This window comes from Pezoporus occidentalis, unplaced genomic scaffold (assembly GCF_034315485.1).
Source record: "Pezoporus occidentalis ecotype Australia unplaced genomic scaffold, CSIRO_AGI_Poc_V1 ctg4, whole genome shotgun sequence".
Lineage (NCBI taxonomy): Eukaryota > Metazoa > Chordata > Aves > Psittaciformes > Psittacidae > Pezoporus > Pezoporus occidentalis.
This window is the reverse complement of record NW_026915724.1, coordinates 10,303,290-10,328,977: the sequence shown is the minus strand read 5'-3', so window position 1 is coordinate 10,328,977 and position 25,688 is coordinate 10,303,290. Positions and strand designations below refer to the sequence as shown.

Genomic DNA, 25,688 nt, shown 5'->3' with positions numbered 1-25,688 from the left:
TTCCTTACATTCAATCTAAACTGCCCCTGTTTAAGTTTTAACCCATTACCCATTGTTCTATCACTACAGTCCCTAATTAAGAGTCCCTCTACAGCATCCTTGTAGCCTCCTTCAGATACTGGAAGGCTGCTATGAGGTCTCCACATAGCCTTCTCCTCCAGGCTGAACAGCCCTGACTTTCTCAGCCTGTCTTCATACAGGAGGTGCTCCAGTCCCCTCATCATCCTCGGGGCCCTCCTCTGGACTTGTTTCAACAGTTCCATGTCCTTTTTATGTTGAAGACACCAGAACTGCACACAATACTCCAAGTGAGGTCTCACGAGAGCAGAGTAGAGGGGTAGGATCACCTCCTTTGACCTACTGGTCACGCTCCTTTTGATGCAGCCCAGGATACAGCTGGCTTTCTGTCATTACCATCTTCTGAGATTCTCAGTCTGAGCCCTTCCCTTTCTAGCCAAAAACTGGCAGAACACCTACAGCTTTATGGGTATCTTCATCTCCAAAGGAAAGATAGGAGGAAAAAAGACTGAAGAAGACTGAATTGCATGCTGCTCCCTGCAGAGTATAGCATCCTCTGCTTGGTTCCTAGCATGGTCAGGTGAAGACCACCTGTGGCTCTACTTCTACCCAAACTAGTATTTCTAAATGAGATACAAATTTCCTGTCTCTTTACAGGTCAGAATAGCATGACTGCCTAAACTGGGATGCTGTAGCTCTCAGGAATCCAAATGCTCAGTGCCTGTGTCTCTTTTAGTACCTTGTTTCTCATCCTGTGCTCTATAGCCATTCCCCCTGCACATGCTATACATGAGTGTCATGCCATTTTCAGCAGCAGCTTTGATCTTCCCATTGGAACTTCTGTGCAAGCTATTTTCTCCAAACTAGTACTCACATTAAACCCCACCAGTTCCTGATTTCCATAGGTCCTAAAGGATCAGAGAAACAATTTCCATTACAACATATTGCTAACTTTAGTCTAGCACAATCTCACTCCAGGTATTTCCAGGTATTAGACATATTGCCAAAAAAGTGCAGATTTCTACCACTTCTACAACAATCCCAGGGAATTGAACCTACAGTAAGAAACACTGAGGTTCAAACCCCCTGACAGAGGGAATGCCATAGAGCTGAGGCAGATGGCACAAAGGAGCTCTATCAGCAGTGTAGGCAGAGCTGGTACCGTTGAGTTCCCTGTGCAGTCAGCTGCAAGCGGTTGTCACAGCTTATCTTAACACTCCAGTTTTTAGACACTGGTACAGGCCTATCTGTATTAAGGTGAATGGCAAATATGGCAGCTTGGGTGTTGGACCTACTAAGTTTTGAAAATTTGGGTGGGCAAGCATCAGCTTGCTTTATGAAACCAAAAGCATGCTTTAGAGGAAATCAATATTTATGTCTCTATCCCTTCATTTGAGCAATCTGAAAAGGAACTGTGGAGTGTAGGTTCACCCATATTGCTGCCCAAGCATTCAAGGTGCCATGCAGAATATGCATCAGTTATATGGCTCTTCAGACCTTGTAGTTAGAGCAGGGAGAACTCTGTAAGCCAGGGGCCTGTTTTCTGAGAGAAGTAGGCTTGAAAAGGCAATTCATCATTTCTCTATTCAATAAGAAGAGGATGTATTTACTTTTACAAAGGTGAAGCTCTTGATTTAGCACATTAGATTTGAGACCCAAAATTATATTGAATACCCCAAATTAGTTTTTCTAACTGGAATTCAGGTATCATAAAAAGTCCTTGTCAGAAAAAAAAATATTTTTTTGTGCTTCTCCTTTCATTGTTTTCAGCCCTTTGAGGAGAGAAAGGAGGGAGTTTTAAAAAATTGAGACGAAAACAAACCAGAGCAAAGATACAAAAGCAGACCTAAAGACAGACACTTCAAGCTTTTGAGCCCTAGTCTGAGCCTAATCCTTTCGCCTCTGGATGAAGTGTTTGGCTCATAATCCTTCTACGAAGTATGTTACTCACAGAGAAACAAGGTCATCTATTTCACCATTAAGCCACTGGGTTTTCATAAATGCTACTTTATCTTCAACATGAATACTACCTCCAATGTGAATTAGAGCAAGGCTTGAAAACTTTGCTCTTACTGAAAGAAAATGGTGGCAAAAAGTTTGAAAAACAACCATGTTAAGCATAACTACAACTTTTTAGCCAGGACATAAAAGGAGTAACTACTTTAACAGTTGTGTCTAAGGAGCTGGTTAGAAACAGCTGCTGTACTATACTATTGTCCAGACAGAACATCATAGTACCTGCAGCTGTTCTGGGTTCAGCTGCCTGGTGCATCACAGGGACACAGCAGAACTTCGGTGATGAAACACACTGAACCATGTAGAGAAAAAAGAGAAAACCCCTTTGGATAATAACTCAGCTGTTTGCTATTTGACAAGGAATTCCAGGGCAGCGCTTCCCTGTTCTTCAGAGGGAAATATGCTGGCCATTGAAGTTAAAGGTGCTCATGAAGCCCACACTGAGGGAAAGGATGGAGACAATATCTAATCTGAGGGGACTGGTTTGAATGGTCAGTTAACTATAAGAACTGTGATTTGGGCATGGTAATGAACGTGTGTTGTCAGTTACTCTGGGCCTGACCATAAATGCCTCACTTAATACTAGGTTCTTTGTAAAGCAATCATATAAGGTTGCAATAAAAGACCTGAGAGAAATGGGTAGCAAATGTTATCATCACAATTTGATTTTAAGTAAGAAAGATGCAGCAACTGTGCTTTGTATTCTTCCCAAATAGTTAAACTTGATATGTCACCAGTCAAATTCATTCATTATACCTCTTGGTTTCATGATATTTTTTTCTCTTCTACTATGCAATTTTATTACCCTCTTTTCACCCTCACAGGTTTCTGTTATTCACAGCGGGTGCATGATGTGGGGATTTTTTGCATCTCATTCAGTTGAAGAATAAGTATATGAAAAAAAATTATCACTTGAAAATAAAATGTTTTAAAAACCTAAACCCACAGGTTTGCAGTTCTCAATGAAAAATTATTTCAAGTTCACCAGATAAATTCAATTTTTATATTAAACAATTAGCCTCTTAATAAATTTAAATAACCCCTCCTGGAAAAGAGTTTACTTTTATGTCCTTTATTCCATCAAAACTGCATTGCAGTTTTCCAGTCTTTATATTTACATTATTTGCAACTCTTTCCATAAGTGCCAGTACAAATGCAACTGATGACAATCCAGAATAGTCATACAAATGTTCCTGAAAGCAAGGTGCATTTCTGAGCAGATTTTTTTCTGATGTGCAATAATATATATGTATATATTAACAAAGCTTCATAATATAAAATATCTTCCATGGCAAGTAAAACTTCTCCACTTACAGCTTATTCAGATTTCAGTTACATAGACTTCTGCATTTCAAGTTAGTGCAAATAATGAAAGTAAGAGCCTGAGCAGAATGATGTAAATACAATGGAACAAGAGAAACAGCAAAATTTTACCAATTCCCTGCATATGGTTGAAACATTTAATCAGTATATCATTAGTATCCTTTATATACAATTTATTTAAATAATTGGCTTGTCTGAACTATAGGCAACAAATTTACAAATTAAAATAAAATAACGTTTCACACAAATATGGAATGTCCAACAAATATATGAAAATAAAAAGCATCTAGTAACAAAACATTGTAAATCAAAAAAGTAAAAGATGTCTTCTCTGTCTTGGAAGATTTCAAGGCACTTTCTTGGCAAATCAGAATTCTCTCCTTGTTAAAAAGTCTGCAAAAGAAAAGGATATGCCATTTTTAGAACTAGTTTCAAAACACGGAGGCAGACTGCTTAGTATAACTCTGTTTATAAATCACAGTCTCCTGTGGACGGCATAAATCTTATGATTAACTCCAGAATGCCAGTGGGTCTTCCCCTCCTGCAAACACTAATGAGTTTTGCTGTGGCAAATCCTCAGCATTGATGCTAAGAGGTTTAACACATAGCAGTGCACACTGCTGCATCTTACAAGGAAGTTTCCCATAGTTGTGCCTATTTCTACATTCTGGGCTTCATCAAATGATTTACTTCCATTTGCAAGGATCAGAATTCGAAAAATACAACCCAACAAAGGTCTGAAGGCTGTAAAAGAGCGAGCAACAGCTATGAAGTACGTCTCCTGCACACCAGTTCCGGAGCGGCCGCGGCTCTGAGCAGCCCACACCCGGGCCTCGGCAGCCTTATCCATGGTCCTGAAACGTCCCGCGGACGCGCCCCTGCCGCTCCAGCTATTCCCGCGGGAAATCTGGCTTTTCCTAGGCAATTTCATTTCTAACAGGAAAAGACCACGTCTCCTTTTCTTACCCGAGCACTTTAAAGACAGGGAGGAAAATATTCGCATAATAGCATTGTAGTTCTTTTTTTTTTTTTTTTAATGAGGGAAACACAGAATATTTTAGTACATGCAGGAGAAATACTTACTAATTGGTGTCAATTCTTTGAGTGGGAGAGCCTCATTCTTCAAGGCAACTGAAAGTCTCCAAGACTCTCTCAAACGTTAAACCAAAGACAAATTCCCTTAAACAGTAGCTATGACCCTATCCTCTCTAAGCTAGTGTGAGTGTGGCGAGGAATACATCCTCTGTGCCAGAAGATGGAGTAGAAGCAATGACAGAATCCTGCTAGAAATGCAGTGGTTTTGAGGGATGAACATATATAACTCCTGCGCTGCCCCGTCTGTTCGGAGGGAAGAAAGAGTGATTTCTGCCATGCATTCTTCTCAGGAAATGTTGCCATTACAAAAAGATACTGGATATAAGTAAACATGAAGACCTGCGCCTGGCCTATTTCTAGTGGAAACTAGACACTCTGTCCATTTGGTGAAGGAACAGGGTGAGCGAGCACAGAGGCAGCCAGGATGCAGCTACTTGATTACAGCTCTACTTCTTCCTACAATGTTTCCACTATTTTTAACAAAGTAAAGAGAAGTGAACAACTTTAACTGAACACAGTACACATGAACTGCGAGCATTGCTTACCATCTAAGCCCTCCCTTCCACACCTGTCATCTTTGAGTGTATTTTTGACAGGCAAATTAGAACACCTGGATTTGCAAATCATCACAGCTTTTGATCCTTTTGCATTTTAAAGATGGAAGAATGAGATAGATGCTTCTGTACTGTGCATATGGAGGCAGATCTTCGACTCACCTTCTTGAAAGAAAAGGAAAAAAGGTATTGGAACACCAAGAAATCTTTCTGGAAACTCTGAGCCACGAACCCAGAGGTGTGAAGGGATACAGATGAGGGACAAACACAAACTAAATAGGTGAAAATGCAGAAAATGAGAAAGCTGAGATTTGAAAGAGAACACTGATGAACAAACAGGAATTTAGGCTCCTCAAAAAATAACATTTTAAAAAAGTGGACTGAGGAAAGGATTTCTTTCCTTAGTAAGGAAAGGTAAAGAAGATCCTGACAAAGTAATGGTAGACCTATTCAGTTGCTGGTTCAGCGTCCCTGATATATTCAAAACCATCTGCAAGACGTGGAAGGCAAGAGGCCAAACAGGCTGAAAATAGTTAAGAAAAGGAGAAAGAAATTATGTCATTTCTTCTTAGCACTGAAATATTGCCTTATTCTTCAGAGCATTTTCTAACAGCCACCAAAATGAATCCCACCTCCACTTGGAAATCAAATCAGCTAACACTGACTCATATCCTACTCTTCCTTTCTTATTCTTGATTAGTATGAATTGAAGTCTTGATGCAGGAAGAAATGACATACACAACTCCCCCAAACTCCAAGCTTGCAGTATTTGTCAGGAGGAGGTGGTGAAAGGAAACCATCTTTGAAGAAATTTAAATAAATTAAGTCACTGATTTTATATATTTCATTGGTCAATAATAACCAGTGAGGATTTTCAAATCACTGTTGGGAGTGTGACTGTCCTATTGATATTCAAACAACTCAAGAAAATAGCTCACTTGAAGATGTTCCTTCAGTGACAATGCTGTTTAATTAACACATTTAACATGCTATTCATAAGCAAGAGTAGTCTGGTTCTTTCCACAGTCTGTTACTTGAAGCCTTTAGCTTTGTCACATCTTCATGTTCAGTTTACTTTCATCACCATGAAGTGGTATTAACTTTGGAGATGTTCTCAGGAGCATGATTTGGGCATGAAAAGCGGTCTAAAAGATGACCAGGCTATCAATGAAGACTGCATTGTCAGACCTGAAACCAAGACATTTTTCTTCTTCCATGGATAACAAAGCCTTCTTCTGAAAGGCCTGAAGTAAAAGTGTTGATGAAGTCCTAACACACCTTTCTTTCTCCAACCAAACTCCGTCTTGAAATTCTAAACAGTAAGAAGCCACCCAGCACATAATTATGGACTATGGTGCCACAAATGTGTAACTGTAGGAAATTGCAGTGGGACCTACAGAGGTATCTGTGCTTCTTTGTATTTCCATGAGGAACCAGTCAGTCCTTACAGCAATGCCAGAACTGCATGTTGATGCACCCTGTTAACACCACATTTATGTATGCATGCCTGATAAAAAGTGTGGAGTAAATCACTAGACCATTCAACAAATAACAAAATGAGTGGGAAAAATTATACTTACACAGCAAACATCCTAGGACTGTGTACACAAAGGGCTCATTGCTAATCTTGTTAGCAACCTTGCACACCTTTTGTAATCTATAAAACAAAATCACCCACAGCAATAATGAATCTCAGTTTCCAGATACCCTCAAAAACCTGCATGACATTAATTGTAGATTTTGTAGTAGAATTTCAGGCACTCTACATAGTGAAACCATTCTCTGATGGATATTCATGAAATGATGTGTATAAGATGGAAAATTAGATTCTACCTTATCCTAGCCAGAGCTCTAGAGGAATGTGAGTGATGCAATTAATTTTCTATCAGGTAGTTTCCTCCTAAGATGTAGAAGACCAGATTCAACTTCCAACTTTACTTGAAGGAATTTAACTCATTAACTGGGAGGCTATTCTAAGCAGCAGACTGTAAGATAGTTTGAGGTCAGACTCTTCAAAACTTATTTGAACTTTATTTTCCACTTAGAATTAACATAGATGGAAATCCATATTTACCATGTTCAAGTATATCTTCTAATCATCAGACTAGATATAATAGTTTCCCACTTGCTGTCTCTCTGGTGTCCTTGGTTCAAATGGCCCTTGGAGCCATTACTGTGCTTTCTGATGGAAAGGTCTATTTGGTAACAAAAAATACTTCGGTGCAATTTTCTTCTCTTGCTTGATAAGTATTTTAATAAAACTTAATAGAAATGGTGCCAAACAGCAAGAGATTGAATGCTAACCTGTGTTCAGGTCTTCAGGGAATGTTTGTACAGAATATAACCATGTCAGCAGGAGAGGAAATAATTCATCCTCAGACATCCTATGGTGACTAAGATGTCTCTGAAAGAAAATACCAAACCCCTCTAAAGAGAAAAGAAGAAAAGATTCTGGCTATGATAAGCCTTGATAACTCTTCTAAGCCTGAGTGCTGGGTAAGGTTGAGGCAGTTCTGAGGATTTAGCTCTCCTTTTTAGATAAGCAGAACATTTCAGGTTGAATGAAACTCATCTGCTTTAGGTTTGGTTAATGTAAAGTATTAAATTACTACTTACAGGCTGGAGTTGAGCAATCCCTTGTGTTGTGATACAGTCGATGAAAGTGCTTGCTACACTCTGATGAAAACGTGACTGGCCCTGTCCAAAAGTAAGCATAAGTTAATCATAAACCTTCCATGTCACTGCTTTGCAGCTTCAATTAATGTTCTATTTATTTGTTTATTTATTAATGTTCAATTAATTTTTGGCTAAAATTATATTTAGACTTTTGCTACACCTTAAATAATTATGATGCAACTCAAGTATAACAATGCTACTGAAATAACAGAAAGAAATACTATTGCTACACTATTATGTTTATGATCTGAATAACAGAAAAGTGACCCTTGAAAATGATGGACCGTCTGAGCCTTGAAATTCCAAACTTAACAGTAACAGTTCTTACATCATGAAAAATAGAACAGTACAACTACAAAAGAGTTTAGTTTGCTCAGTAGACATCAGTGGTCTAATTCAGAAGGAATAATGTAGATGGAATGTGGGTATTATTTCTAAAGCTAAATAAATGCAACATTTTAAGCAAATAGGAGTTTCCACGCCCTGGAAAGATGAAGTAGTTTCATGTATTAATGCTTCTAATTTTCACATAGCTGGTTTACGAAGTTCTTAATATACAATATGGGTGTTGAGGAAAAAAAAAAAAAAGATAGCTGAGTAACATCTAGGAACCTGATCTGTTAAAACAGTCCTAAAAAGAAAGGGTTCAGGAATGCAGAGGGCAGCATGTTAATGTCTGGATCAGGCAAACTCCTGTGTGCCCAGGGTGTGCTGTCTTTGTCTGTGCTTCCTTCTCTGGACATACAGTCCAGTCCGTGTTAATATTTGATAAGACTATGTAGCTACTGGTCTCTAAAACATGGCTCAAAGGTAACAAATTGCCAAAGAGCCCTTCCATAATTGCTGATGGTCCTGGGAAGGTATTATTGATGGCATCCAAGTCAGAAAGGAGAGAAAAAACATAGCAATTGCACCATGTAACCTGCTTAGCAATACTACCACTGTTAGGAGGAGTTTCCTGTGATCTGGACAGAAAACACTGACATAAATTGACAATAACAGAACAAGACTAAATTTATTTGCATCCTCTAAATTCAGCGCAAATAGGAACCCTGAATACGAAGAGCTTGTTTAAAGCAGAGCTACCAAAGGATCCATACAAAATACTCTGTGTTAACTAACTTTGCTGTCAGAAGATGACTCAAGCTTTTCTGGGCAAAATTATTTATTTCACAACTTGTAAGGTGAGTTATCAGCCTGGTAAAAACATACCAAGCCAACTGTCTCTGGATAGAGCAGCCAAATGACCACAACCTTGAGAGAAGATTCCTCCCTATAACAGTGAATACACGAACATGAGACAGATTTTACAGTAGGATGTGGATTTCATGAGATTTTTCACCCACAAAATAAGCTTTTCAGCAAACTCACAAAACAGCCTTTGCAACTTTGAACTAGAAGACTGTTGCCATTTTTTTATCTGAGGGAGCAATTAGGCTCAAGAAAATTATGTAACTTGAAATTTTCCAGGATATATGGCGATAACATCAGCTTTTGTCACTAAGTAAATTCTGTGTCCCTTCAGATAATATATGGTTTTCTACTCTCTTCCCTGACATCAAAAATCGGCTGTTAATTTTATTTGTGCCTTACAGAGCACTCCATGTCAGCTGGCTTTTCAAGCTGAACTGATAGATAGCTTTATGAGTCACAAGATTATTTATGATTTTTCCTATAGTTGAGGCCTGTTACATATGGTTCTTATTTGGCTTTAAAACGTGTCTACCATTCTTGGAATACTAAAAGTGTACAATAATTTTCTTAACCCTGAAACTGTAAAGATAATGTTGACTTCCCCTTCTCTGCTTTTTCACAACTTCATCAGTTTAGAACATTCTAACTCTTGAACTAGTAAGGAATATAACTGAACAGTTCACTTAACTAAGGTTGATAGAAAAAGGATTACAGGATTACAGTTTGAACAGAATAAAGAAAACCAAAGTTAGGCTGTATTTTAAGAAAACGCCTACAGATTACAGGATCCAATAAAGCTGTGAAAAAGAGGCAGAAAAGCCCATCACTGAAGATTTTAAGAGCATATTAGAAAAAAAAATACAAGGCAAAAAGATGTAGGCACAAATTCTGAGCCAACAAAGAAATAACCTGTAAGAATTTTGAAATTAATCTGCTTTACTTATTCATTCCAGCTAATGTTAGTCAAATAATTTCAGCAATTTTGATGGCAACTACTCATGCGGAGAAGGAATATTAATTTAATGAATGGCTCCAGGCCTTCAAGTATTTTTTGCTCTTTTTTCTTGTCTATGATTTAGTATTCTCAAATACCTCTTGTAAAACTCATGGTTGTTTTTCACTGCTGTTTTTGAGTAATGAAATTTGTCCTGTATTCATTATTTAGCTTCCCCAGATTCTTACGTTGAGTTTTTTATGGTAGCTGAGCAGTTTTGCAAAGTTGCAGATGAAAAGGGAATGGATTAACTACTAATATAAGCAAAGCTTTGTGCCTGTCCTTCCCAGGAGACGAATTTTCGGTATTTCTGTGCTACATAGGATAGCATAGTTGGAATCTCTATGTTCTTCTCATTTCTTTCCCATATGGACTGGAAATAGTAAACTTCATGAGTACTTTTGTTTACTGTAAGAGTGAAGGGCCAGCTGGGTCTGGCACGTTTCCTGTAAATGCTGTTAGGCTGCGGCTGGCAGAAAGATCCTTTAAGTTGTGCTTACCCTACAGGTTTGAGGACACCTTCCCCATGCAAAAGAAACAAAAAGTTCATTTCTTTCTTGCCAAGGATCGTCTGAAATTTCCATCAAAGAGGAAACGCATAATTATTTCCAATTCTCTTTTTCATGCTCCAACTGCACCCAGTTCTCTAATTTTTAGTTTCAGTAGCCCCAATAACATTGAAAATCACCAACAGATTTGCGGTGTCATACTTTGAGGACACCTCCCCCATGCAAAAGAGACAAAAAGTTCATTTCTTTCCTGCCAAGGACTGTCTGAAATTTCCAACAAAGTTGAAATGCACAATTGTTTCCAATTCTCTTTTTCATGCTCTAATTGCCACCCAGTTCTCTAGTTTTTAGTTTCAGTAACCACAATAACATTGAAAATCACCAACAGATTTGCAGTGTCATACTTTGAGACCTTCACTTTTATGAATTACAGAATATTTGGAAGTGGAGAGTAAAGAATCAGTGCAAGCATCTTGCTTTTGATAACTCTGTTTACATATTTCAAAGGGCACAATATTTTTCCGAGTAGTTACACAGTCCCAAAGGTAAGTGCATTATACAACTCCAAAGGGTTTTAAGTGCTTGACTGTAATCATAATAAACTTTCACATTTGAAATAGCAAATCATTTTCCTGTTAATTTAATTTACACTGATTTAATCCTTCCCTTGGTAAAATAAGTGTCCATGTGTTTAAATCATAAGAAAGAAAAAGTGTTTCCCTGATATAGTGAAAATTTAAATGGCCTCATAGGTCTGTTTCTGAAAGATACATGCAGTCCAATGAGAAGTTTTAAAATCAATGAACATGACAATAAATACGCCAAGCAACAATAAAAGTGAAACAATAAGTTTTACCTTATTGTGTTTTGAAAGTTATTTTAAGCTATTATTTAAAGAGACACTCAAACCAAAATGTAATTAGGGTTGTTTAAAGAATCCTAGTCCTAAAATATGCAGTTTAACTTCACAAATGTTAAACTTGGTGCAGAACCTCAAAAAGTTAATGTGACTCTTGTGGCTACTTAGAATATGTATATATATGAAAATTAAGAGCAAGCAGCTGCCTTACCTGTAAAATGTTTTATGAACTTGTCTTTTAGAGTGGAATCTCTTGGAAAAATTTCTGAGGAGAGAAGAAAAAAATATGTATCTGTGTAGTGCAGAAATTACAGTAAAAGCCATGAAAGCATAATATGCTGAGATGTCTGCTGTAAAGAGGCCAAAGAGCTTCCCAATTTAACAATGAAATTAACTGGGGGAGGGAGAGGGCTGGTGGTGGTAACATAATGAAATGTTTCAGGCAGTTCACAGATCAATACCAAATGGTCAACCTACAACACATTATCTGATATAATTTCTGCACATCTTAGGTTCTGAGTTGGGCTATGACTTTAGAAAGACCACAAACAATATAAATAAATCATCATGTTATGACCAGTATTTGAGTACCTGAACAAATTACGTAAAATACCTTGATAAAAGAAAACCAAATACTGTAGTCTGGGGTTTGAAATAACAAGTATTTGAACAGAAATGTCTCCTACAGAGCAGCTTAGATGAGGGCCATGCATATTTTCATTGCTCTATTAGTCAAAAAGTAGCACTCCTCTCCTGTGAAAACTGCTGTGAATTTTAAAATATTCCCTTTCCATATAGGTATTTTTTCCAAAAAGTACAAGAGAAAGTACAAGTCTTGTAACAGCCGAAGGAATCCGGCAGAACAGAACCAGAGCTAACAAATAAAAACCCTATACTTTTTTTTTGCAATGGGATGCTGCCTCTGGCTTACAGCAGAAACTTGTGATGCAAATAAATATTCACAGAAGTAGTTCAGTTCCCATCAATATTATAAATTTTCCACTGGGAAAGTAGAAATATTTAAAAAATTATTGGGTAACTGCAGTTATTACTTCAGACAGTAACTGTATGTAACAGCTGCATGTTATGTTAAATTGAAAAGAAATACCTTTCTTAACACTAATACAAGGAACACGATTAACTTGTAGTATTGGGACTTGCAGCTAAATATATTTATTCACTGAAAATATTTTCTTACCACTAATGTAATTTAGAATAGTTTTATTCTCCTACTTACTTTTTTTTCCAGTTAATTCCCCATCTGAATTAACATTTAGATCAGAAGAAAGCAATTTCCCATTCATACTATAGGAAGATGTTGGTTATCTGCCAAAATAAATTCATACCATAGGCTTTAGGCAGTTTCTCAGAGGTCACATAAGTGTATTTTAAGGCTGGGATTTTAATCTAAAATGCTTTGAAGCTGAAAGTCTTACTGCAACTCAGCCAGGTTAGGCTGGGTTAGTTAAGATTCCTTGAAAATCTCAGCTTTAACTAACTTGCTTCCTACTGCAAATGAAATACCACCCTTTCTCCACCAAGCTCAGAATTTTACTGACATGAAATGTCAGGTAGTTTAAAATTACAGAAAATTAAGCAGATGAAAAGCCAGAACTGTGAAACAATCTGAGTGAGTTTTGATGAGATGCCTCAAGTGGACCAGTACTGATGAATAACTGAAGTCTGGTGAAGGTTGGGCTAGGAACAGGACATTGTTGCTCTGACAAAGAACATTTAGACCCCTTCAGAACATTTAGTCCTTTCAAAGTCTATAGAATTTGCTATGGGAACAGTAGCTGCCTTTTGCCCCATAAAATTATTTAGGAAAAGTCTGTAATAAAGTATACAGCCAAAACACCAGCCCTAAATGCACAGAAGGTAAAACAGGATAATGGATTTGATGCTCAGGCAAGGAGTTAGGCATTGCAAGCATAAAATTTCAGCTGCATCTGTATCAGTAAGCCTGAGAAGGAATGCTGAAGGGTCTGCTTCCCACGAGTAGCCTACATCAGCCCAAGGTTCACACCAGCCTGGCTACGCCTGTCCCAGTAAGAAAAACTAGGTCAGTCGTGTGTTAGAAAGTGGCTGAATAATATTGACTGCGTGCCTGCTCCTCCCCTGCTGTGGCTGCCATTCCTCCAGGCAGCAATCAGCTTTTCAACATGTGCCCACGTTTCAGCTTTCTTCAAGCGTTCATTTTCTTCATAATACAGTGCATTTGCTTGGTAAAACACAACCAGTAAGCCCTAGCCCTCCACAAAGACAACTTAAGCTCATTTGTATAAAAATCACGGGCAGTACAGGTTACTGAAACACTTCAGTCCACTAGCTCTAACAGCAGGGGCAACTCTAACTGAACTATGAACTGCCAACACAAGCACAGAAATTTTCTTCCATCTTCCAGCAGCATAGCCAACCCCTCCTATCTGTACACTCCAACTGCGAGGCTGAAGTCTCAAAGGACTTAGTATTTCTATCAAACTAATGAACATCTTTGTTGCATAGAATATGTATCAATCACTTCCAACCAGATCACACTGCATCGAACAGCAGGATCTCAAATCCATATAGGATGATTTTATAAAGTGAAAGATCATTATGATAAAACCTCTATGCTAGCTTTCCCTGGCATCTAACAAGCTCATAGCTACTGCAGTCATATTTCATGTGCTATCTATCACTTATTAAGACAGATATTAATCAATATCCATTCTCACAATGTATGCTCACATCCTCACAATGCAAGTTAAATACCTTTGACAATTTCACAAAGGAAAAGCAGAAACATGAATATAATAAGACAGATTGGCAAAGCACTACTAAAATTAAAACACTTGAAAGTCACACTGGGCAAAACCACAAAAGAATTTATTCAATCCATTCTTGCCTTAGGACTGTGTTACAAAAACTAGTAAAATGCAGAACGTATAGAATCCATGGGATACAATAACTCACTGGTTTTAATCAGTGGGGAGAATAATTGGATGGTAACAGGCTTGCAAAAATCTGCATTGCTCCAGAGAGAGTATATCTGAGATAAAAGGCACTTGTGCTATCTATCCTGGGTTTAATCCTCAGTATATCTAAATTTATAATCATAAATAATATTAGTTTCTTAATTTTTCTTCTTATGGTTTCTTTCTCATTTACATTAGGACCTTTATGTCTGTCCTTAGGTAGGTAACTACTTATCTGAGGCAAAATGCTGCCCATTTTACACCCCTTCCACAGACAGCAACAGCCATAGACAACCATTAAATGGTGTGTCGTGGTTTAAACTCAGTCAGGTAATTCGTTCGCTCACTTCCCCCCCCTTTCTTGCCCTCCCCCTGCTCTCGGAGGGACGGAGAGGAGAATCGAAAAGAATGCAACTCTCACGGGTTGAGATAAGAACAGTTTAGTAACTAAGGTATAACACAAATCACTACTGCTACCACCAGTGATAATAATGATAAAGGAAATAACAAGGGAAGAGAATACATCAACTCACCAACAGCCAACCGATAACTCACCCCCACATCCCGACCAAGCTCTGACCGATACCTCCTCTAACCCTGCAGACTCCCAGCCCTTCCGGCTAACTCCCAGTTACATCCTGGGCATGACGTGCTGTGGTATGGAATACTTCTTTGGTCAGTTTGGGTCAGGTGTCCTGTCTCTGCTTCCTCCCAGCTTCCCCTCCTCCCTGGCAGAGCATGAGGCTCACAAAGTCCTTGGCCAAACCAAAACATCGCTTGTTATCAGCTCCGTTCCCGAGCTGAAAGTCAAAACATTGCACTGCACCAGCTACCAAGAAGGGGAAAAATGACTGCTACTGCTGAACCCAGGACATTATCCACCCCTTATTCCATACCATTCACGTCATGCTCAGATCCCACATTTTCAATATACCATCACTCTTATCTCAGTGCACTCTTATCTTAGTGCATGGACCAGTCCCTATAAAGCTGCTGAGTCCATCTGGTCCATGATGTCAGGCTCCATCTCTTGTAACAGTCTTCCAGAGCAGGAGAGACTGTGTGCAGTGTTCACACTCGTGAATAACCTGGGCAATATTGTCCATTGCTAAGTCCACCCCTCGATCATGAGTCCATCTCTGTGTTGCATCTCTGCTCTGATGGCCTGAAGTGCCATGGGCCCACCAGGCTCAAAATAATTCACTGTCCCCTTAAGCAGTTTCTGCAGCTTGTTGCTGGGGACTCCATACAGCTGCCTTCCATCTCCGATGCTTCCAAAGCACTGGAGGGGCCCAGTGGACTAGATACTTGCCCATACTGTCCCACATACCCTGCCACTCATCACTGTCCAGCCTTGGAGAAAACCTCTTGGTCCCCCTATATCCTCGTCTAACCCCAGACAAGACCCAGACCTGACTCTGCTTAACTTTTGAGATCAGACAAAATGGTTTTGGGTAGAACACAGTCTGTGTGTGTGCCAACATTCTGATCCCCATCACAATCAGCAGGCAGGTCCCAAGGATGCCCAAAGGCCATTCAAAACCTTCAGAACTCTCAAACGATGCTGCTGTACTTGTCACTGGGGCTGGTGCAGCTGCTGTACTTGTCGGCTCTCCCACCGCCAGCTTCTCTTTTCCTGAGTGCAGCTCTTCCTCCTCTGCCTTGCTGGGAAATGCTGCGTGGTCTCCTGCATCCTCCTGGGGCTCGGCGGGCGGCTGCCGGGAAACGCTCTCGGCCGTCGCGGGGCTGGGCTCGGCCGCGGGGCTCGGCTCCTCCGCCGCCTTCTCCCGCTGCTCGGCAGCCGCCTCCTTCTGCTCCTCGACCGCCCCGACCTCCTCCACCGGCAGCCGTCCCCTCGCGGCCTCCGGCCCCGCTCCCGCCGCCGCTTGGTCCCCGGGGCCGCTCTCCCGGGCCGCTTCAGCAGCCGCCGGCTCCCGGGGCCGCTCCCCCTCAGCTCCCCGCAGCCTCACGAAGATGGAGAGTAGGGTGAGGGCCAGGCCGGTGAGGAGCAGCCGGACGGCCAGGTACAAGTCCAAGGCCACGTCCGTCCCGCCCTGCTGCTGGAGCCCGCCCGTATTACAAGCCATTGCCATAAAGCACAGTGAGACAAGAACCTTAGCCCAGGCCCCACACTTGATAAACACTAACACAGCAAATACCGGCTCTACGTAAGTTACAACATTCTGAAGCTGTGAGATCAAGCGAAACAACTCTGAGAGCCAATAAATCAGCATTGTGACGAGTGACTATTAATTCGGTCAGATCTGTTGTTATCTCAACCCTTCGTGCCCCACGTTGGGCGCCAAAAAGAACTGTCGTGGTTTAAACTCAGTCAGGTAATTCGTTCGCTCACTTCCCCCCCCTTTCTTGCCCTCCCCCTGCTCTCGGAGGGACGGAGAGGAGAATCGAAAAGAATGCAACTCTCACGGGTTGAGATAAGAACAGTTTAGTAACTAAGGTATAACACAAATCACTACTGCTACCACCAGTGATAATAATGATAAAGGAAATAACAAGGGAAGAGAATACATCATCTCACCACCAGCCGACCGATAACTCGCCCCCCCAGCCCGACCAAGCTCTGACCGATACCTCCTCTAACCCTGCAGACTCCCAGCCCTTCCGGCTAACTCCCAGTTACATCCTGGGCATGACGTGCTGTGGTATGGAATACCTCTTTGGTCAGTTTGGGTCAGGTGTCCTGTCTCTGCTTCCTCCCAGCTTCCCCTCCTCCCTGGCAGAGCATGAGGCTCACAAAGTCCTTGGCCAAACCAAAACATCGCTTGTTATCAGCTCCGTTCCCGAGCTGAAAGTCAAAACATTGCACTGCACCAGCTACCAAGAAGGGGAAAAATGACTGCTACTGCTGAACCCAGGACATGGTGCTAGGACCTATTTGCTACTGGATCTTCTATCTAAAATGTTAAGAATATTTATAGCAAAATCAGAGAATCATAGAATCAGAGAACAGTTAGGGTTGGAAAGGACCTTAAGACCATCAAGTTCCAATCCCTGCCATGGGCATGGACACCTCACACTAGACCAATGTCACCCGAGGTTCTTGTCCAACCTAGGGACAAGACAAATTCAGAGAATTTTCCAGCTCTGCTTGTCAGATGGAATAGTTAAGTTTATACTACAAAGTTAGTTCTAAACCATCGATACTGTTAATTTTCTCAGATGTGTTTGAGTTTTATCCCATGCTGAGATAAGTGAGATGAGGAGGAGAGACAGCAAGGTCTGAGCTAAGAAGCAGTGAGCCACAGGTGGCCTGGCTCCCCACTGGTGCATTTTGTTGTGAACATTCCAGAGTTGTTAAGCTAATTCCTTAGAAAATTATTCTGCACAGTTTTCAGTTATTCAGCACCTGGTAGCTGACATAAATGTTTCTTTTTCACTAATATGGACACAATTGCATAGAGGTAGATGACTAAATAAAGCACAGGCCTGGGCTCAGGCATAAGTTCAACCTGCAATGTAAGACACAGTTGCTTCACCTTGGGTGAGGCTTTTCACCTTTTCGTGCTTTCAATTTCTCTGTGTTTTGTCTGTTCTGACTGTAAAACTGTGACAGCAGGTGATGATTTTTGCCCTGTATTTGTACTGTCTCCAGAACCATGTCACCATTATTGTGCCAGGAAAATTCATGTCCTGCTAAATAACAAGAGCTGTATTTGCAGCACTAGAGCTAAATCCACACAACAGTTTGTTGGCTTGGCCATGAAAACTCCACATCCTCAGGTGATATCACCTTGGCATTAAAAATCACAATGTCAATTTGTTTATGCTCCCAAAAGGCAGCCTTTGCTTGTTTTTAGCTTATTCAGAGAAGCAGTGCACATCAGCCAGCAAAAATTCCTTCTGCTCTTGCTCTAGTGCACATCTACACCAGGGGGATCTACAGTGTCTCGCTCCAGACTGTACTGTAGGCAAGCACAGGAAATGCGAATCAGCATTGTGTTGGCCAGGTCCTTTAATCTTTCTATGTAAGAAAAATACAAATCTTCATCAATAGTCTCTTTTTGTAAGAATATTCATGCACCTGAGAAAAAAATAACAATGACAAAATGCAAAGCAATTTTTCCTCACTTACTTAAAAAACAACCCCCAAACTTGTAAAGCATTTGTGGAAAACTCCTCCATGGCAGGTAAATGTTTCAGGAAAACATAAGTGTATCCGAAAAAGCCATAAAACCAGAAATTACACCAGTTACCACTATATGCTGTCTGCCACCTAAATTATATCTGCCAGATTTACTTGCAGGTGTTAATGTCCCCGCTGCAACACACTTCAACTGCAGTTTATAAAGCTTAGCATTTTTAGACAGGTTTAATAACTATCCATTTTTCTGAATATCCATTGTTATTTACAATATCCACTGTATATAGTACAACATTTCTTGAAATGAATGTCACAGGATGGATTAACAGGCATTTCTTGGTTTTAGGCCCTTCAAGAAGTTACCCAACAGAGACAGGCAGTTCAAATTATTGTAATTGTGCAGGAATTTGTTTACAATATAATGTTTAGTCCAAGATGTAGTCAATAGCAATGACAATATATCTTACTATATCTTACAATACTTACATGGTCTGATTTGCTTTTTATTCACTTCTAAAGCTATTTTGAATTAATGGAATTGTCTGTTCTTCAGAAGGAGCAATGCTTTAGAAACAGTCTTCTTCCTTTGCTTTTTATTCTTCTTTCCTAGTCATTTTCTCTTACTTTATAATCCTTTCCAAGCCAAATAATTTTAATACAAAGCAATACATCTCAGCAAGTCTTGCATTACCAAACTTGTGATAAATTTTAACTAGCTAATTGCCTAAATTTTGCACAACTGTGACACGTACATCATTAAGGTGAAAATCTTAATTCCCATGTATTTTGTTTAAAGTTATTTTATAACTATGGCATTTAGAAAACTAATGTCTTGTGCAATTTCTTTCTGTCTGTAAAAAGACAGAAGAAAACTGTCAGCAATAAGATGCAGCTGACTCTTCTATTACAAACACAGATGCAGGCTCCTAAAAATATTGGTTTAGCGTGAAATTAGCATGTGATTTTTTCTTTTTTTTTTCTTTTCTTTAAGTCATTTCATGCCATGAAACCATTTACAGCACAGTATGTGTTAATAAAGTTTTAAATAAAAGTGACATTTCAAAGGACAAGACTCCCCAAAGCTTCAACTTAAACAAAGGCTACATTTGTTCATAGTAAAGGAATAAATCTTGCTGTGGTTGAAATACCATGCTTCTACAAATATTGGAACATTGTCAGCAAAACTATTTGACTACTTATATAGACAAGTCCCATTTATTTGGACAGAGCTTTTCTTTGGTAGAAACTCTCCACAGTGCCTAAAGATGGCAACCCTTTTCTAACTGTGACAATACCACAAGGTGAAACAGTAGTAGGTTTGCAACATCCAGATGGACTTAGTTTCCACACACATATGCAAAAAAAATGATTGGTGATAAAACTGATAGCAAAACCTTTCAAATGTAAATTCATAAAGAAATTGATAAGGTGTCAGAAGAATTTAAGCGGCAAACTAGACCTGAACAAGAGAAAAATACCCAAGTAAAGCAATGTAATAGAAAGATGAGTGAATGGAATGATACTGCAATGCCAAGATGAAAGTATCCTCAGCATAACTGAATCAAAAATATATGAAATATTTACAAAAGCAGTGCTAAAAAAAAAATCACCACAAACCATTACACAAAATATATTCAGAAATTTTAATGACCCAAACCATCCTTCTTCTGTATGACTTAATTTACATCTGCAATAATTCCTATAAATGTTGAGAAAGGATGTACTGCCTCAGTTAAAAAACCCAACCAAACAGGTTTTGATCGAAATAATTAAAATAGAAAACAGTGCAATGATAAGGCATCCAAGTGGAGAAAAAAAAATGTTAACATTCATTGTTAAGAGTACATTATGGTGTTGAGCAAAACATAGGTGTTTGACTACAGTGTCATACGTGGGAATCCTATGGTAAAATACACTGTGAATAAATGGAGCATCAAGCATGCATCTAGAGACCTGACCCAGGCATTCCTGCTAAAGGTAGACAGAAATATGTGGTCACGACTGTGGGCAACTGTCACAGGGATTCAATCCCACTCCCTGGCTATGGCATTTGCCACACAGTGGTTTCAGAGTGCTCAGGAGAACGGCTCCTAACACCACCCTCAGCAAGAGCTGAATCAATTAACATATACTTTGTTCTTCAGTACTCTGACCAATTTAAAGGGCTTAATCTCCTACATTCATTATTCTACTTTGACTGTGACCAGGTTGCACAAAACCGCTATTTCAGGGCTTACGGCTTGTCACAGTTCTTACAAGTAAATCTGATGATTTCCAGCAGCTTTGGTCAGAATGGTATTACTTTCGTTCTGCAAATAATGACCATGTTAATATAGATTGAAATGTTTCTCTAGATCCTCATGTGGTGTCTCATACAGCAGAGAAAGAAAGTATATACATTGTTGAAAATGTGTGACATTTGTATTCCCTACTCAGGCACCATCAATTGATTCTGGGGTCTGTCCAAGAGTTCTTGAAATCCTTAGGACAAATTTGTGGTTGTGTTAAAACAGTTCACAGACTGATATATTTAATGCATTTTCTATTGCAGTTTCCCATAGGGAGGCAAGAAAAAACACTGCTTTGTGTAACAGAGAGAAACTCCTTCCATCATTAACATCATAAATCATTAAACATTTTCTATTATTTGTGTTAGAAATCACTGCCATATGAGAAAATATGTACTTAAATGATGCAATTTAACCCTCTTAGCCTCCTTATCTGTGGTTTCTACCATATAAACTGTATTTCTTCTTTTGTTTTGTTCTTTTTCCTCCTGTTTTACATAATTAAAGGATTTATAATGATTTCTAATTGTCTTAGTAATTTGTTTGCTTATACACACTCACACACACATGCACACACTGCTCTCCCCCAACAAATCTGCAAATCATTCCTTTAGACAAGGGAAAATATCTATTTCTGTGTGCAGCATTCCGAGACGTCACTGTGTTACTACTCCTGTTAAGTAACACACACAGTTCCCACTTACTGAATACTTTTATTTTGAGACCGTGATGTGTACATACTAAGTTCCACAGGGCATAGATGGAAAATGAGTCAATGCCTCAGACAGACACATTCCTTTCTGTATGTAATACAGCTGTTTGAAATTCAAACCTGACCGGATTCTTCCAAGCGCTTTCTATCCCTGTCTGCTCTAGCAGGTGAAAAATTATCTGGTATCTTAGTATTTTCTGAAAAAAAAAAGACTTAAATAAACCCCCCAAAAAGCCTCAAATAAACCCCTAAATCCACACTGCTTAGTTTCAGAGATGAGAGCTTCTGCTCAACAGAAAATCCTGAATTAATCTACAACTGCATACCACTGCCATCTACTGAATGTAGAATATGCTGAATGTGCTCATGCATACCTTTGTGCTCTGAGAGTAGAGTTTACTAGGCTTCCCATTTACTCCATCTAACAGGAGCCCTTTCAGTTCTCACAGCACATTGTTCTCTAGAGCTTAAGGGTTACAAATAGGGTGCAATTAAGAATTCATAATAAATGACTTGGACAATTTATCTTCTGCTTCTCTAAAAGCAGACATAAACAGTATTCTAATTTCTTTGGATTTATTTGCCATCCCTAAAATCTTTGTTCAGTATTTCAACTTTAGTTATAGACACTATTTGGAATGCACATTGTGCTATATGATTGTACCTTATTAGTCAAGTCCTAAAATACTAGTTCTGCTGCCACATCAAATAAATGCTTCCATGCTTATTTACTTGTCCAGGTTTGAAATGGTGCTTCTAAGGATACTTAAACTACTGACTGAATGTTTACTTTCCCTGGTATTCATTCCAGCAATATTTTTCTGATGTGAGCATGGCAAATACTACTCCTTTTAAATGCTAAGTAATTGATACATCCTCAAATTCTCCTAACTTTAGTTATGAATACAATAACTGGCATTATATATATAAAATTAAATGTCTTTATTCTTCAACATTCATCAGGAACTTGAGCAATAAAGTGGGCTGTGACATCAGGTCAATTTAGAAGTACAACGGTATGACCCCAAAGAGAAAGTCTAAAAGGGTCTGCTTTCATTATGGCTGATAAAGTTTACATTGTCAGCCACCACTGGTGAGATCACTACATTAAAGAAATCAGTGTAATTCTTAAATGTACAAAAAGATGGGCATAAAAGGAAGCATCAGCTTCCAAAACTGAAGTCTGCCATTTAGTCACAATTACTGTTTTTACCTCTCTTCACTCTGCCAGTTCGTCACATATGCTGCCAACCACTCAGTCTTATCCCAGAGTCTCTACTCACCTATGTCACATCTCTCTTACTCACCCTTGTAAACCCTATCTACATCAGTTGCCCTCTTAAACACAGGGGGGGATTCATATTCACAGGACATTCATAGGATAGTAACCACAATCTATTTAGTTCTACCAAAACTGCAGTATTGCAAATACTGAACATTTAAAAAAATGCACAAAATATTGTACGAAGGGATTCCTGACAGTAAAAAGAGATGACACTTTTTGCAAACCACAGTAAATTGAGAAAATGAAGAAATTAAAAATATATAAAGAGCAAAGGCATACTGCTTTCCTAATTTACCATGCCCTGTTTTTGTCTGTAGCACTGTGTGTTTATATGTCTTCATAACATTTGTTTGATGGATTGACATTTGTGCACCACAGTTTGGAGTACATTTGAAGTATTTCAGATTTTTAGTTCTTCATCCTTTGTTTGGAATGGAATTAGTTTTTTGGTTTTTTTTAGATTTCTATAAATAGTCTTGTAGTTTGAAGTGTTGCCTTTTTATAGTGAAAAGGGTCAAATTCCACTCTTACTGACAGCTGTGTAGTCCCCCTCACTCATCAATACTCATTGCAAGGAAAGGGGCTTTGGACCCTCGTATTTTGCTGTATTATTATTACAGAGACTTTCAGGTGGGTACCAAAAAAAACAGATTACTAACTTTAGACACTTGATTTCAGTTGGATTTATAGACTTTATTTAAGTCATGGGGCAGTAAGCTTTAGCAACACTGTTATAAATAATATGGAAGATTCTGTACATACTATAATATAAATAGTAACATGAAAAAGCAAGGCTAATGTGACTTGGACCTTTCTTTAAGAAGAAAAGAGTATTTCTTTATCTCTGCTATCTAATAAACAGGCAAGACAACTGTTACATTAGGTAGGCACATTTCAGTTCTTTGAAAAGGTTACAAACAAGATTCTAGGATGTCTTGGCTGAAATAGCACATGGCTGGATTTAATAAATCAAATAAATTCAAGCCATATGATTCTAAGTATAAAATACTAGCTTTAATCAGAAAAACCTATCTTACTTGCATTCTATGTGCTATTATGCCCATTGGGGTATGGCCCATGAACACCTAGAAGGGAGGAATTTCTCCTGGAATCCCTACTACTCCTGTCTCCATGGAGTCCTTTTGATTAAATGTGAAGTCTTACCTAAAAACTATGGAAGCTTGTAAATGTATGATGATGAGCCATGTAAAATGCACTCTTTTACCCAGAGAAGAAATACATTTGTTCACTGTAGTGTTTCACTGCTAACTCCCTCATTCTTTGTTTACTGCAAATCATTAAATGCAGTTAGTTTCTTAATTAATTCAATTAAATTCATTCAAATTACAAAGAAGTACATGGGATTAGAAGTTTAATGTCTCAAGCTCCTTGCTGCATTTCTAGCACAGGGTAAATCCATATGTAACAACCAACTGATCCAGCTAGTTTTTATGAAAAGAATGTCCATTATCTGGCTGCTTTGTGGATGTGTCAGATTGCAAAACACTGCTGCTTTCAGGAAAAGTCATTAAACTCTAGTGTACATCATGAGACAAGATAACTTTTAAAACAGTCCACTCTTTTTCAAGTTTCTTTTTCCAAAACACCAGAACCACAATTGTGATGCTGCCTCAAAAGGAGTTACATGCTCCTTTGTATTTTAAATTTTCTTTACTGCTTCAGTTTTCTCTCCATTCACCTATGGCAGAACATGAATGAAAGTGAAGTTTGTCCTCTTTTTTTAAGAAAGTGAGACCATTAGTCCCATAAATCTTGTACCTATTGGATCTCACAGGACATAATGAAAGCAGAGCACCCAGTCAAAACCTCCTATTAAACATGCATTGCTATTAAACAGGATTTTACTTCCCTGTGCTATTAAAGCTAGTGTCACAGCATTCAGGCCAACACCCTAAGCACAATCTACGGTAGACCTGTTTTCTTTCATGCAAGTGAATGGAGCTGGAGTGACAAAGTCCTCTGAGACAAACTTTTGTCTCTAGGCTTTTTTATGCTTCAGATGAAATCAGTCCTTTAACAGAAACTTTCACAAAATCAAAACAGTAAGGGCAAACAAAGCAAATACATGCACTAATTTTACTTGAGTTTTCTTTTTTCCATTATGCTGCTACTTGGGAAGGATATAGAAGTTCCTTCCTTCATAACTCAGCTTTCCAACTTGAACTTACAGGACCATATTTGAGACAGCACAACTGCTCGTTGCCTCAGTTTCCAACTCCCTGTGATCTGCATCACTGTATCACACAAAAGCAAAAGCACCTGTGGGTAGAGGCTGGAAAACACATGTAGAAGAGAACAAAAGTAGGTGAAACAGGCGTGGAAGCATATGATGTTCATTTTGTATCACTTGGGGCACCTACATGGGGTACATGGCACAGGACACCTATTTATCATTCCTACTTTCACCCATACTTAGGTCAATGCTTCAGAAGCTATGGATGAAAACTAATTTTAACTATTTTGAACTACGTCACTCCAGTAGCTTTAGCAGCACAAAAGTTGATTTGTAGTCATGGGAAAGTGTTAAAGACCTGCTTACATCCATGGGGACCCAGGCAGCCACTGTCCCTTCTCTTCCTGGACGAGGCCTTACTGTTGCCCAGCCACTGCATTTTGCTTTCTCCCCTCCCTTGAAACTCTACTGGGCCTCCTTGCCTTGGCTGGTGTCTGCAGAGCTGTGAGTGGGAACAGAGATTGACAGGAACAGTTAGCATTGATCGTTGCTATGAAGACAACATCACGAACAGCAATTGCAGGGAGGCCTACCTACTACCTCAGCAGAGCAATGATTATTTACAGCCTGAAAGGGGGTGCCACCCTCCATATAGTTCAACACCCTCCTCAAGGGCAACAGATTATGCCTAGCATTGGCTGCTCCGAGTCTGTGCACTAAACTATGGGAAGGACATAACTTGATGCTGGAGGGATCTAACTCATTTGAGCTACAGAAGAAGCATTTAATCATGTCTGAAGTATCAGGATAGGTGGACAAGTGATGGGGAAGATAGCTTTTCCCTCATGTGAATTACTCAGGATTTTAATACTGAGTATAATATATAATATTACACTCCTTCTCTCCCCCTCA

General features: G+C 39.2%; 1 protein-coding gene across 4 annotated transcripts in view; it reads right to left on the bottom strand.

The window, feature by feature from the left end:
• Window positions 1-1,937: 1,937 nt before the first annotated feature.
• Window positions 1,938-25,688, bottom strand: part of ALKAL1 (ALK and LTK ligand 1) — a 38,854-nt gene continuing 15,103 nt past the window's right edge. For 3 of the 4 annotated variants that reach the window (XM_062633133.1, XM_062633135.1, XM_062633134.1), the window contains 4 exons: window positions 11,450-11,503; window positions 7,623-7,703; window positions 6,587-6,663; window positions 1,938-3,750 (listed from right to left, as the gene is read on the bottom strand). In XM_062633133.1, coding sequence (XP_062489117.1) covers window positions 6,599-6,663; window positions 7,623-7,703; window positions 11,450-11,503 — 200 coding nt within the window. In that variant the 3' untranslated portion in view covers window positions 1,938-3,750; window positions 6,587-6,598. The remainder of the gene's footprint in view (window positions 3,751-6,586; window positions 6,664-7,622; window positions 7,704-11,449; window positions 11,504-25,688) is intronic. The other variant, XM_062633136.1, reaches the window with a different exon arrangement.